At 37.0% G+C, this 10,671-nt stretch overlaps 1 protein-coding gene across 1 annotated transcript in view; it reads left to right on the plus strand.

Annotated features, from left to right (window-relative positions):
* The window catches only part of eif2s3 (eukaryotic translation initiation factor 2, subunit 3 gamma), a 15,075-nt gene extending 4,728 nt beyond the window's left edge, over positions 1-10,347 (plus strand). Inside the window, exons 7-13 of the mRNA XM_079806670.1 lie at positions 98-256; positions 2,636-2,770; positions 2,856-2,950; positions 8,049-8,193; positions 8,318-8,487; positions 9,635-9,807; positions 10,003-10,347. Coding sequence (XP_079662796.1) covers positions 98-256; positions 2,636-2,770; positions 2,856-2,950; positions 8,049-8,193; positions 8,318-8,487; positions 9,635-9,807; positions 10,003-10,066 — 941 coding nt within the window. The 3' untranslated portion in view covers positions 10,067-10,347. The remainder of the gene's footprint in view (positions 1-97; positions 257-2,635; positions 2,771-2,855; positions 2,951-8,048; positions 8,194-8,317; positions 8,488-9,634; positions 9,808-10,002) is intronic.
* The last annotated feature ends 324 nt before the right edge of the window (positions 10,348-10,671 follow it).

Raw genomic sequence — 10,671 nt, forward strand, 5'->3', positions numbered from 1 at the left:
GTGAGTATTTACCTCTCAACTTTTTTGTCTGGCAAGTAATGACTAAAAACCTTTAATGTGTTGTATGAGTGGCTAAAGACCGTATTTACTCTTTCAGCTGGCAATGAATCATGCCCTCAGCCACAGACGTCAGAGCATTTGGCAGCCATTGAGATCATGAAGCTCAAGCACATACTGATTCTGCAGAATAAAATCGACTTGGTGAAAGAGAGTCAGGCCAAAGAGCAGTATGAACAGATCCTGGCTTTTGTGCAGGGTGAGTTTTGGCTTGATGCTCTTCTGAAATTATATATTCTGCTGGTAGCCAAACAGGAAACCATCATTGTCTTTGTGCACAATACCATCATTCTTCCTTTAGAAATCATTCTAAAATGCTGATTTGGTGTTTAAGAAACATTCCTGAGTTTTCAGGATTCTATGATAATTAGAAAGTTCAAAAGAACAGCTTTCATTTGAAATGAATATCTTCTGTAACATTAGAAATGTCTTTACTGTAATACTTTTGAATAATTTAATGCTTCCTTGCTGAATAAACGTATCAATTTTATTGAAAAAAATCTTCCTGACCCCAAAATTATGAAAGGTAGTGTATGTAGACTTCTATAAACAGAACGCTGTCTGTACAAAGTAATTATTTCCCAGACATAACTAAGAAAAAAGAGCAGTAATATAGTTCTGCTTGTGGGTATCTTGTTTATTTGAATATTTTAATTCCAAACATATTTTCAAAGATTTGATACCTCAAACCTGACAAATACAATGATTACTTTTTCACAAAGTTAAAACTGGAAAGGGATAGTTCATCCAAAAATGAAAATTTGTCATTTACTCGCCCTCATATTTGAAACTTGTATGACCTTATTTTGTCTGTGGAACACAATGGGTTTTTTTAGGGCTGTCAGTGGATTAATTGTAATCAATTACCTATCTTGAAAATTAAGCATACACCATTTATCATTTTTAGGGATGCACCGGTATTGAAATTTTGCCCGAAACGGATAATTATTTATATTTGAACGCCTATAACCGATATTTTGGCTTATAAATCTAAATCCAAATTTTGATCAACTTTAAAATCCTGATTACAAAAACAAAAGGTTGAGCATTACAAACCATGTTCGAAACACTTCAACATATACAGTACAGTAGCCTATTGTGAACCAGTGTAAGATTCCTTAACTTTTAATTTTACACTCCTTTTGTCAACTTTCTTTATAAAAAAAAAACTGGTAACACTTTACAATAAGGTTTCATTTTGTTAGCATTAGTTAATATAAACCAACAATGAATGAACAATACTTCTACAGGATTTATTCATCTCAGTTAATTTTAATCTCAACATTTTGTAAGACATTTGCAAAGTTGTATCTGTTAACATTTAGTTAATGCACTGTGAACTAACACGAACACACATACCCAGAGTGTTTTCATTATAACGTTATGTATATGACAGTCCCAATCATAGTTATTAATGTGCATTGCTGTTTGAGCTGCACGCGCTGAAGCTAAAGATGATCAACGGTACAATGAAATGCGTAACTGCATTAATTGGTTCAACCAAACGCATCCTATATGAGATTAATCAGATCTATACACGCACACACAAGATAAACATATTACAACTTACAATGTCACAAAAAGCTGCGAATGCACAAGCAAACTGCTCTTTCCACAATGTGCTGAAACACAGGTGCACAAAGAATTCACCTTTTTTTTTTTTTTTTACAGACGTGTTCTAATTATGATTTTATGTAGTATATATGACAGTGCTGCACATGTTGCACTTAAGTGTATCTTCCTTTTCAAAGTGATTCTAATCATATCAAGCAATTCAGAACCATCATGGCCGAACAGCGCGCATCTGAAGTGTGTATACTTCACCGCAATCATCTTTGCCTTGATTACAATTCGCATCCATCAAAACTTTACTAGCTTGAAGCTGGTTTGATTTTATCCTGCCGAGAAACGTAGTTTGCTTATCATCTGGCCTTACAGCAGTGGGATGTTTTTTGACGTTCAGTCTGTATTTCACACAGCGTGATGTGTGAGGACTCATGCTCTTCAGGAACAATCACAGAATATGACAGCTCGTGTTTTAAAGCGAAACATACTGGAGTGAATAATTAACTGAAAATGCAACGCAAGTCTCTATTCTCTCTGCTGATGTAATCAGTCTGGACTTCTAAGTTCATCTAACTGCATGACGTAAATTACATTTATGCTGTAATTTTATTTGCGTTAAATTATTTTAATGTGTTAAAGATTTTGAATGAATTGTATGCGTTAACATATTAACGTTGACAGCCCTAATTCTTTTACATTTTAATTTTACGTTAATAATTTTTTTTCTCCTCCATATAATGAAAGTGATTAGGGGCTGAGTCTCTCAGGCTCCAAAAAATGCTCCAAATTGCATTTCAGACTCATTCAAATCTATGACATGAGGGTGAGTAGATGATGATGATAGAATGGTAATATTGGGTGAACAGTTCATTTAACATGGAGTCTTCCTATTGCTCTCTTATCTTTGTAGGTTGTTTCCTCTAAATACCTTGGATGAGTTGTGCAGACTGATGTGTAAACTATGGCTTTATAATAGGATGGTTTTACTTTTCATTCACTTATTTTCCTACAGGAACAGTAGCAGAGGGAGCTCCAATCATCCCAATCTCAGCCCAGCTCAAGTACAACATAGAGGTTGTCTGCGAGTACATTGTAAATAAGATCCCCGTGCCTGTCCGTGACTTCACCTCTGAGCCTCGCCTTATTGGTAAGTGACTGTTTTCATTTGAATGCAACTAAAGAGGACTCCTTGTGCTCAATGTCAAAGATGAGTGATTGTGTTTTTCCCACAGTAATCAGGTCATTTGATGTCAATAAGCCTGGCTGTGAAGTAGATGATCTGAAAGGTGGTGTAGCTGGAGGAAGTATCCTCAAAGGAGTCCTGAAGGTAATTTTTGATCTAATTTAAGCTTTTTTCCCCCGTTACACAATTCCTGAAACCAGGTCCCTGTGGGTCCTTAAAAAGTGCTAAATTCCGTTTTATCACATTTGAGGCTGTAAGAAAAAAGAGTCTTAACTTCTTAACCCGCACCGGTTCGTGGACGGGGGGGTTGACGGAAGTGGGGGGGGTGTGTACTTTTATTTACTTTTGTTTTATACAAAATATTCAATCAACTATCACAAACTATGCATCATTTGAAAGCTAAAACACTCAAGATTCATGTTCTGAACTTGTTTTTGCAATAAATACACCAGAGAGGAAAGGGTTAAATGAAACGCTAAAGGACCGTCCATGTAAACATTAGCATAATATCAGCGTTACTCATCTTTCATCTCCTGTCGTTCAGATCAGATCGGACGAATCCAATAAACACCCGCATACATCTCTGTGTAAGAGTCCACTCTTCAAAATGCATCCCACTTTTTAATCCAAAACAACGAAAAAATAGGGAAAAAACTAAAAATCCTCCGTTGTTTGCAAGAGAGTTTTGAGTTAGCGTGATCAATCATGTCCATTTTCAATGAAATATCGATTCTTATCCGTGTCTGGCAAACTCCCCCTGCTAGAATAGTTTCTCCCACGTGCAATGCTTCAACCCTCGTCTCTCTCCTTCAATCAGAGACTCTTCTGGGATGCATCATATAGAGGAAGTGCCTTACAGGCTTGGTGAGCTGTCAATCATTGCGCCCATGGTTTTCGTTGGATAAAGGCACTCGGTGCCCAGCCAATGCCTTTTCAACAAAGGTTTGATTGATGGACTTAGTAACCAATCAAAAGGCATTATCTTGCGCAGTTTGCGTAAGTAGGCTTTGGTGAATACTGTTTGTGCGCTGGCTGCGCGTTCTCAATGGCGCAACTGCAGTGGAGCGCGCTGTCTCTCACTGACGCTTCCCATCAGCTAAATGAGTTTTTTACACTTTGTAATCTCTGTAAATAGTTGCTTTAGTTTTTCAGTAACTGTTTATCCATTATAATTAGTAGTATATTGCAGTTTATTGCAGATTTATTTGAATGAAAAACTACTCTTTACAATAGCAAATGTTCTGAAATAAATGGCCTTTTTGAAATGACGCCTAGACTTTTCTTGACATAAAAGCTCACAGAAGCTACATTACTGAGAGAATCATCCTCATATTTGAATCATGACATGATTAGACATTCAGTTTTATATTTAAGTTATTTTCAGGCTCTTAACATTAAATTATAATATTTTTTTCCCTAAGTGAAAACAAAAAACGTGAGTCACTTACATGTATATTTACATGTATATTACTCTGTTCCCATATTACTTTGAGTTATTATGACTCTTGGGTAGCAATATTTCAAGTGTCTAGTTTAAAATAAGACCAGGTTTATGAATATAGACCATAGGGTTTAAGAGCTGCAGACATTTTCATTTGGGTATATCGTTTTCAAAAAATTCCACAAAAATGGGGCGCTTGTTAAGAGGTTAAAACACCTTTAAATGGTCTAAGAAAAGTCTTATATTATATATAATAAAATAAGATTATAATTTATATTTTCATATGATTTGACAGTTTATTTTATTAAATATTCAAAATGTAAAAGGTGTGCACTTTACAGTCAGTTTTATGACTAAGTCATTCTCTTCAAATGCTATTGAAGTTAGAAACGTGTATACCAATGTTGTATGTAACTTTAGAGACGGTCCCTAAATTCGCGAATCTCGAACGTCAAGCCAACTTTACGCCAGTCATATCAGATGCACTGTGGTTCTGCTGTGTTTGTTTGAAACTATTTTCGCAGCTGAAATAGAACAAGAACAGTCAACCACTGTATGATGAATGAATCTCCTGCATACATTGCATGTTCATCTCTGCTTTGAGTGCAGATTTCAAGGAGTGAGAGCGCGCTCTGAACAACAGTGTGAACAGTGTGAGTGACTGTGTTACACACCACAGCCGAAATACACCCGCAAATGGCGAGCCCTGATTATTATTTCTTAAATGTCACCCTAGTCTGTCTGAACTTGTTCGTTCGTCTTTTGCTCAAGCTTCACGTTTTTATTTCCCAGACGTAGTTTTGGTATTGAGGTCAAAGTCCACTTGCCTTGTGATCGTAGTTTTGAAGTGTTTCCCCCTATAGCAGCGACTTTCTTCTGGCATGTTCTGCAGACAGGGTGAACATCTTTGATAAAGTTTCCCTCAGGACTTTTGTAAAATCCAAATATGACCACCACAGATTTGGTCCGTTTAGAAGGATGAAAAATCTTCCGGCTCTGTCACTGCCATCTGCCATTTCTTCTCGTTAAAAAAAAAAAAGTGCTGCGCCTGCACCAGACTGACGCTAACTGGACAGGATTTACCGCAAGTTTTCACAATCGTGATAATCACACGCGGTTTTAATGATAATTCAATTTTAAACGATATTACTAACCGTCAGTACATTTTATCGTGAAACCGGTAATCGTTCCATCCCCAGTAACAGTCAGTATGTGGTGTCCACCAGCTACTACAGTGCTTCTTGTCTTCATGGACTGCACCAGATTTGCCAGATCTTGCTGTGAGATGTTACCACACTCTTCCAGCAAGACACGTGAAATTCTCGATGTGCGTGTAATCAATGTACATAAACAATGTTGGAGAACTTGCATTGCAATATTTCATTTTTCTGTGGTTTTTATATATTTATATATTATGATTTATAAAAAAAATTCACCTGATGATTTGAATGGCTCAATTTGAAAATAATTAGTCGTTCTAGAATAATTGGGGTGATTTTGTTGGGGAGTGAATCTGCATAGAAAAAATAAACAAATAACAAGCATAGATAATATTGAAAAAGCAGTGCTTACAGCTGTGGGTATATTAGACTGCGGTCCCTTTAAAGGGCACCTATTATGCCCCTTACATTAAGATGTAATATAAGTCTCAGGTGTCCCCAGAGTGTGTCTGTGAAGTTTCAGATCAAAATTCCTAACAGATCATTTAATATACAATTTTGAAAATGCCAATTTTTGGGTTTGAGGAAAAATTAGCTGTTTTCTGTGTCTCCTTTAAATGCAAATGAGCTGCTGCTCCCCTTCCCAGAGGGCGGAGCCTTCACAGCTCGTGAACACTGGAATGAAAACTGGATCATGAAAACAAACAGATGTATTATGTTTATCTCTATCGCAGACATGCTCACGGGACATTGCAGTTCTTCAACATGAAATTTTATCATCTGCATGTGTTTTAAAGCCTTATCACTCTTAACTTGAGCACACTCGATGCATGCGCACAGAGCGCTGGATGTCGGTGCGTCCGTAGGCTATTAAACTAGTCTAAACTTGTTCTCTTTCATGTGTTATTGCGATTTAAACTGCCAAATGCACTCAAGGTTATGTCAGAAACACACAAAGTTCACATGAAAACAGTTGATTATGTCTGTGCACATGCAGCAAGCACAGATATCCTGTGTCCATCAACACTCGTGGGCGGGGCCTGTGAAATGTGACGTCACTTTACCAGGATTCTGCAAACGGCTTGTTCTGAGACAATGCTTATGATTTATGGGGATAAAAAAAAAAGAGTGGGTGGATTTTTACCAATATAGGGTGGTATAATAGGTGCCCTTTGAGGCAAATGCATGTACCCAATAAAAATGACACGCATCCATTTCCTTTCTCAATTGTTTACATCACATAACCGTCTGTTTACGAGGATACTCGCAGAGACAGACATTTTGACTTTGTTTTGCGTGCACATGTCCGTTTAAGCTATTTAAAAAAAAGTAAATGCCCACACTTTTTTTTCACATAAAACCGCGCAAGTCCTCTTGTGCTTGATGCCTGACTCGACTTAAAAACTTTATGATAGTTAAACTTTGTAATTAATCTGCAAATCACATGCGCTCTGAACCAGGGTGCAGCTGTCCGGATCAACTACGATCCCTATACTTGACATCGCACATCCTGCGATGGGACTATCGCAGATGCACACATTGCGATATCGATGCTAATACTGATATAGTTTAAAGGTTGAAATGAGGTTTATCATTTTATAATAAGTCTTTTTGTTTTTGTCAACCTGTAGTTGAACTGTAAAGTTGTTTAAAGAGCCCCTATTATGCTTTTTCTAATTATAAACTTTCATGCATTGTGTAATTTTAGCTGTTTGTGAATGTCTGCAAAGTTTTAAAAAGTGTGTATTGTACAACAAAGTTGAGACCTAAAAGAAAGCATTGATTCTGAACTACCGAAACGAGTGGTCCGCAATTCCAGTTCTACTTCCCGTTACATACCTACGGAACATTGTAACAAATTTGCATAATGCCAGTCTATGGTCTTCATTGGCTGCCCGTAAACAACATCCGTTTTGACCTGCCCTGAAACACTGCAGTTGTAGCTGAAACTGGAAAAGTTTGCTTCATGTTGTCGACATATCGAGAAGATGCTATTTTCTGCGCTGCGAATCCACTTTGCATGCACTTCAAAAGAATGAGGATTCGTGCTGGAACTGATACAGAAAAAAAATCATGCAATCGTTCCTTTTTATATTACTGCGTATACAAGTGCTGAGGAAGCCTCTGCAGCTGAAATTCAGATATGGTAATAGTCGTTTAGTTTCTGACACAAGCTGTAATTGGTAGACCAATCACAACAGACTGGGCCATCTGACCAAACAGAGCAGAGTAGGCTCATGGAGAGGGGTTTAGAGACCCTAAATCTTCAAACAAAGTTTTCAGACTCTTTAAGAAATTAGGTGATGTGCAATGTATATTATTAGAATTTTTTTTGTTGTTCTACCTTGGATGCATGTAAACCTATTGTAGGAGAATAGCATAATAGGAGCACTTTAAATCATGTTTTTTTTACAGTCATTTTTCGGCTTAGTGTGTTACCATAGACATTGTCCTACCCCGCTTGTATGGTATTACTTTTATTTGTGCATGTCTTACAAAAAAGGTCTTAAAAAGCTTTAGATTAGAATTGGGTTTTTTTAAACGGCAAGTTCCCTGTGAAGTTCTTTCACTGTCTGTTTTACTGTTGCTATTCCTGTTCCTCATTTCATGCTGTTCTCCTCTGTGTTTATTTTGGTTCAAGGTTGGACAGGAGATTGAGGTCAGACCAGGTATTGTTTCTAAGGACCATGAAGGGAAACTAATGTGCAAACCTATCTTCTCCAAAATTGTCTCGCTGTTTGCCGAACACAATGACCTCCAGTATGCTGCTCCTGGTGGCCTTATTGGTATGCAGACTTCTGCATTACTGAAATAATGTAATATTTGTTAATTGTTGGTGGTTGTTGTTTCTTTTGTAGAATTAAAGTGGATGATTTATTTAATATTTGCTATGCACATTCTCTGTGGCAGGTGTTGGCACCAAGATCGACCCTACACTGTGCAGAGCGGACCGTATGGTGGGTCAGGTCCTCGGTGCTGTGGGGGCTCTTCCTGAGATCTTCACAGAGCTTGAGATCTCCTACTTCCTTTTAAGAAGGCTGCTTGGTGTGCGCACTGAGGGTGACAAGAAAGCAGCCAAGGTAAAGCATTTATAGTAAAGATGAGCAAAGCAAAATATTTTTGTATTTTTTATCAAACGTACATTAAAAACAGTAATATTGTCAAATATTATAAAAAAATGTAAAGTATCTTTTTGAAGTGAACAAACAAGTCTATTCTGACTAATTGTTTTAGTCACTCAGTATGTATTTTTTCATGTTTAAAATGGTTTAACATTTATTAATTTGATTATGTACTTATCCATTTTGTTGCAAGTGTAATGCGCTTGCAGAGAGCCTGCTCCTCTGATTGGCTGTGATTTGATTTTGTCACACCTGGTGGGTTGCTTGTAGCTGGAATCTTATCAAATTGTGTCTGGTTAGGACACAGTGTTATAGGTTTTTTTTTTTGGATAATGAATGGAAAATCTTTACTGTCACTTTTGATCTAAATCGTATCCTGTCTTTTTTAATTAATGTATCTTAGCTGAATAAAAGTATTGATTTCTTTAAAGGGTTAGTACACCCAAAAATGAAAATTCTATCATTAATTGTTTGTGTTGTTCCAAACCCGTAAGACTTTCATTAATCTTCGAAAACACAAATTAAAATATTTTAATGAAATCAGAGACAATTCTGCCCCTCCATTGACAGTCTATGCAACTACCACTTTGATGCTTCAAAAAGTTCATAAAGAAATCATAAAACTAATCCATATGAATCGAGCGTAACAAATTAACAATTTAATTTTAGGCTTTTATTCACACATAAACATTGATCAGGGAACATAAACAGAAGCTCAACAGAACCTGCTTGATGTGCATGAACAAACCTCCTTGGTTCTCACACGTCAAGGGAACATGCTTGAGCTTCTGTTTACCCTAACTGATGTGTGGGTTTGATGAAAGTTTGTATATGCGAATAAAAGCCTAAATTCAATCTGTTCATCATATAAAGCGATCGAGTCTCTTCAGACAATTTGGACTAAACCGCTCGATTCATATGGATTAGTTTTACAATCTCTTTATGAACTTATTGAAGCGTCAAAGTGGTAGTTGCATAGCTGTCAACAGAGGGACCGAAATCTCACATATTCCATTAAAAAATTTCTTAATTTGTGTTGTACCCTTCTCCTTTTTTGAATGCTATTACGGTTTCTGATTTTTTTTCTTACTGATTTGGCTTACAGGTTCAGAAACTGTCGAAGAATGAGGTGCTGATGGTAAACATCGGCTCACTGTCGACAGGAGGTCGTGTCAGTGCAGTGAAAGCTGATTTGGCCAAGATTGTGCTCACTAACCCTGTGTGCACCGAGGTGGGGGAGAAGATCGCCTTGAGTCGCAGAGTGGAGAAACATTGGCGGTGAGCAAAATTGAATTCCAGACCTGTTGTTTTGTAAAATAATGTGCATCGATGAATCATGCACAATGAGACCTGAAACTTGTTTTGAAGTAAATTTCATGTTGGTTGTGACTTCCAAAGACTTGGTAGTTTATATATTTTCCACATTTCATGAATGCAGTTTGAACAGTCATTGACCTCTTTCTCTTCCTCTAGTTTGATCGGATGGGGGCAGATCAGGAGAGGGGTAACCATCACACCCACAGTTGATGACGATTGAGGAGTTGACCCTATTCTGTCAATGGCTCGCACTGTCTCTCTGCCGGACATAATTATTAAACCATTTTCACACACTCTTGTGCACAGGTCAGCGCAAAGTGAAGGGAAGGCTCTTTTTGAGTGGAACGCACTGGCCCTGTATTTTAAGATGTTCACCATCCTCTGTGAAAGGAATTGGTGTCATTTATATGAGAATTGCAATGAAAACATTATTCCTTGGCTTGACAAAGAAATTGTCAACATCTTTCAGTGATGACAAATAAAAACCTTTTGGATCAAACCATTTGTGTGCTGTATTTTCCTGAAAATGGTGCTTCATTTCAACCACAACAAGGCTTTGCTATTAACCTTATTCTCAAGAACAATATTTGCAGTTAAGATAATATTTTTATAGCTGGGGAAGGGGGGGAATGCAGACCAAGCTGTTTTTTGGTAACATTGCACCCAAAATATTTTAGTATAGCATGCAGGGTTATTAATAGTGTTTAAAGGCATTTGATTGTGTGCAGTTATATTTTTTTACATCCTGTATTAAATTAAAATATTACTGTATATTAAAATCATGATTAAGTTTATCTAGAAGTATGTAGTAAGAGGCTTTTGAAT

The sequence above is a fragment of the Gobio gobio genome (assembly GCF_949357685.1).
Source record: "Gobio gobio genome assembly, chromosome: 23".
In the NCBI taxonomy this organism is placed as follows: Eukaryota; Metazoa; Chordata; class Actinopteri; order Cypriniformes; family Gobionidae; genus Gobio; species Gobio gobio.